Raw genomic sequence first — 3,536 nt, 5'->3', positions numbered from 1 at the left:
TCCCCTTTCTTCTCCTCTCTCTAAACAATAAAAAAAACCCTTCAAAAACTCTTGTCAGTGATGGTATAAGGCAGATCTTGGTAGCTGAGTCCTCAGATGTAACTATTTACTCTTATATTGCAACATGTTCATACTCTTCATTCTCTGAATAATTTTCCCATTAAATAACAGTCCTTTGCTAAGTAAGAATATATGACATTTATTATATCAATGAGTTGCTCTCCCAGAACAGGCAATTTCTCAAGCTGCCACAGTAAAACTTCACAAATATTCTTCTGGAGAAAACCCACCATAGAACAATCTCAGGGAACTGTATTTCTGACAAATTTCAAAACAGTTAAAATATGTCAGGGCAATCTTATTGACAAGTAACAGTGTTGTGTCTCCTGATCCAGAATACTTGCTAATTTTCTTCCAATGGACGTGTCACAGAGGCAAAAGATTATAAGCCTGGTTCCAGCAGGAGCAGTTTGGAGCATGGAAATCACGTGTGGAGTCTCCCAGTACTATCAATGAGGGAGTCAGGTAACTCAAAGACTGATCCAGTTATCCTCAAAATTGTCAGGATCAGAATCTATTTGAGCTTTCACATATGAAGCAGCTCCATGCACTCAGGAGCTGAAGGATGGTGTCCTCCCCTGAGGGAAGTGCTCAGCTTATCAGAGTTTATGACTCAATGAATCAGATAAGCTAGCGGTAATTTCCCTTTGGGCCTAAGAAAACGAAAGACAGTGCCATTGAAGAGCCTAATCTGAGGCTATTAAATATGAGCTATCCCCAGCTCTCTTGTTCAAATTAGATCAACATAAATTAAGTATAAATGAATCTGGATTTCTTCCTGAATGATTAGTTATTCCCAAGACTATTGAAGCCACTCAGCATCCTTTTACTGACAGTTTCAACAATGCTGAGGCAGAAGAACATTTCCAGTTAATTCATTTGTGTCTTGTCCTTTCTAGTACTTCTTTGTCCCTCTATTTCATAACAAGTCCACACAGGACTATTTTTTAACAGTGTGGTGTTCTTCACACTGGGTAATGCAAGGGAGCAAAACTGAATTTTACTGCCATTGGCAACATTATATATGAAACCAGCGGAATTCGCTGCCACAGGAGGTCAGCGAGTCAAATACTGTGGCGACATAATTTTATAGCCATCAGTAAATTCTGTAGATGTGCAAGCATAGATAATAGCATAAGGTTAATTAGATTTCATGCCTCTGGACATAAAATATACTTTTGTGGGGGCCATCAAGGATTTCTGCCTCCATTTACAGAATCACATTAGTTTCAGTGAAGTTTCCACCTCTGAAGCAACAGAGATATTTTGACTATCAGGGGAAAGAAGATACAAATTCTGGGGCTTGGTTTGCGATGCACTTGGTCCTATCAGAGCACATGTTCTCCTTCTTCTTCTGGAGTGGATTTAAGCAACTGAAGAAGACACTCAGTGACCTCAGATGGAACTCATCACTACCTAGGAATAGACACTGTGGACACTAGGTAGCTCTATTTTCAATTCCCTTTCCATGCCCTGCATATTCACGCAGCATTGTGTCACAATTTTAAACTCAACTAATAGTTTCCATCATTTAAAAGAAGGACATTAATAGAGCAATAGAGCATTAGCACTGGCAAAGTATCTACCAGCTTCTGGAAATCTTGAAATTTTGTTTCATTCATTCTTTAAATAAGATATTTTTTAAATTTCCTTTTTTCCCCCTTCTGTTCTGCTTATGTGTAGTATCTACCAGAGCAATCCCAGGCCATTTTGAAGCAGTGTCAGTGCAGGTGGCACTACTGTTGAGCTGTCAATAACTAATCAAAACTCAGCCTAGTCCGAAGTGCCAAATACTCTTTGATTTTCTCTGTTGGATTTTCTACTACTCTCCAGGAAATCATTTGCAGAGAAAAACCACTTATTTAGCACATTCAGCTACAGAAAATACTGGCTAATTAACATAGTTAAAATTCTCAAACCCTGAAGCAATCTTTCAAGTGAAATAGTATTCAAAACATGACGAGCTGCTCTGCAGGCTCATAGTTAATTTTAACTACCACTGTAGCACATTAATTGCTTGCTCATAAATTTAGAAAAGGAGATATATAAATACATCATAACTGTTTTGCTGAAACTGGAGGTCAACACACAGATACATACAGACAAAAATGAGCTGCTGTAATGACATTTTTACTGGATGCTGGTTTATTTCTTCTCTGAAAACAAGTGTCAATGTGCTTAGAATACAAATGGACAGACAGAAATACTTTGACAGGGATGACCTGTGACTCTATTTTCCTACTCTGTTCTCCAAAGGGTAGGAACAAATAATGAAAAACACTACTAGAACAGACAGACTTTCTGTCTTTCTATACATGAGTAGACACTGAAAAAAAATTACGAAAAAAGAATGAAAGAAATCAGACCCTTGAAGCAAACACTCAGACAATCTTAGTACATTCTAAATAAGAGAGGAGCTACTTAATGACTTACCTATCCAAGCTCCCAACTCTGGCAACTAGATATAGGAGACTTCCAATAGCAAGGCTGCCTAGCACAAAGAGCTTCTGTCTCAGCAACGCCTGCTGTTTGAATAGCATGGCCCTCCATCAATCTTCAGGACTTCTTCAGTCTGCAGAGACAAGAACATATAAAACACTCATCAAAAAGCAATATGCAGGGTAATGTTTAATCAGGTGTTTCAGCTGATTAAGCCACACTTGCAAAATCTTTTCAAAACTGCAAAATAAGTAGTTAAACTTCTTTTATTTGCTACTGTTTTTCTGTCCCACACAGCAATGTGTCTGGGGTAGGGTGATAATTCTGGAAATGACAGTTCAGCTGCACTGAGCATTCCTGGGGCTGTCTGATAGCCATACTGTGAGTCTTGACTTAAAGCTCATATTGTCAAGCTCTTATTAGGTAAATATGTTTAGATTTTAAGCCTTTCAGAATCAGCCTGGGCTAGATTTCAAAGATGTTTAAATGTTCTGATGACAGGTAAGGCAGCAATAACCAGGAGTTAGGCTTGCAGGTCCTTTGTGCAGAGTATATGGGGACACCTTTACTGTATCTCTATGATTGTTAGAGTGTACACTGAAGAGAAGTCTAAACCAGTGGATTTCTTGATCCATGCCAGCAAGTTCATGATGACAAACCTAAGAAGCATGTTTTTGAGGTGGGCACAATAATGATTTTTCATTATCAGTACATTCTGTGTTGCGCATTAGCTTGGGATGTTTTGTGGAGAATCCTGTAAGCACCTCAGCCACCCAACACCAGTCTTGGCTGTCACCTCAAGACCTGGTGGGACACAAACTGGCATTTTTGAAACAAGCCTGCTGATATCCCCAGTTTTTATCAACACCAAAGCATAGACTTAAATTTCTTTTTCTGATGTGCTCCAGAAACCATATAAAGCCCATAAATGAGCACTGCTTCAATTAATTGAGATATGAGGTAAGCAGGAATCAAAAGGTGTGACTTTGTGCCAAGAGGAATCGACTGAATTTAACCAGGAGATCCCTAGGTAAGGT

The 3,536-nt window shown here is 38.8% G+C and overlaps 1 protein-coding gene across 1 annotated transcript in view; it reads right to left on the bottom strand.

Moving 5' to 3' along the window:
- Positions 1–2,632, bottom strand: part of HS3ST5 (heparan sulfate (glucosamine) 3-O-sulfotransferase 5) — a 6,431-nt gene extending 3,799 nt beyond the window's left edge. Inside the window, exon 1 of the mRNA XM_009072633.1 lies at positions 2,494–2,632. Within this exon, the coding sequence (XP_009070881.1) occupies positions 2,494–2,600 (107 nt within the window). The 5' untranslated portion in view covers positions 2,601–2,632. The remainder of the gene's footprint in view (positions 1–2,493) is intronic.
- Positions 2,633–3,536: the final 904 nt, after the last annotated feature.

The sequence above is a fragment of the Acanthisitta chloris genome, unplaced genomic scaffold, assembly GCF_000695815.1.
Source record: "Acanthisitta chloris isolate BGI_N310 unplaced genomic scaffold, ASM69581v1 scaffold12924, whole genome shotgun sequence".
NCBI lineage: Eukaryota > Metazoa > Chordata > Aves > Passeriformes > Acanthisittidae > Acanthisitta > Acanthisitta chloris.
The sequence above is the reverse complement of the archived record's forward strand: the minus strand, read 5'-3'. Positions and strand labels throughout refer to the sequence as shown.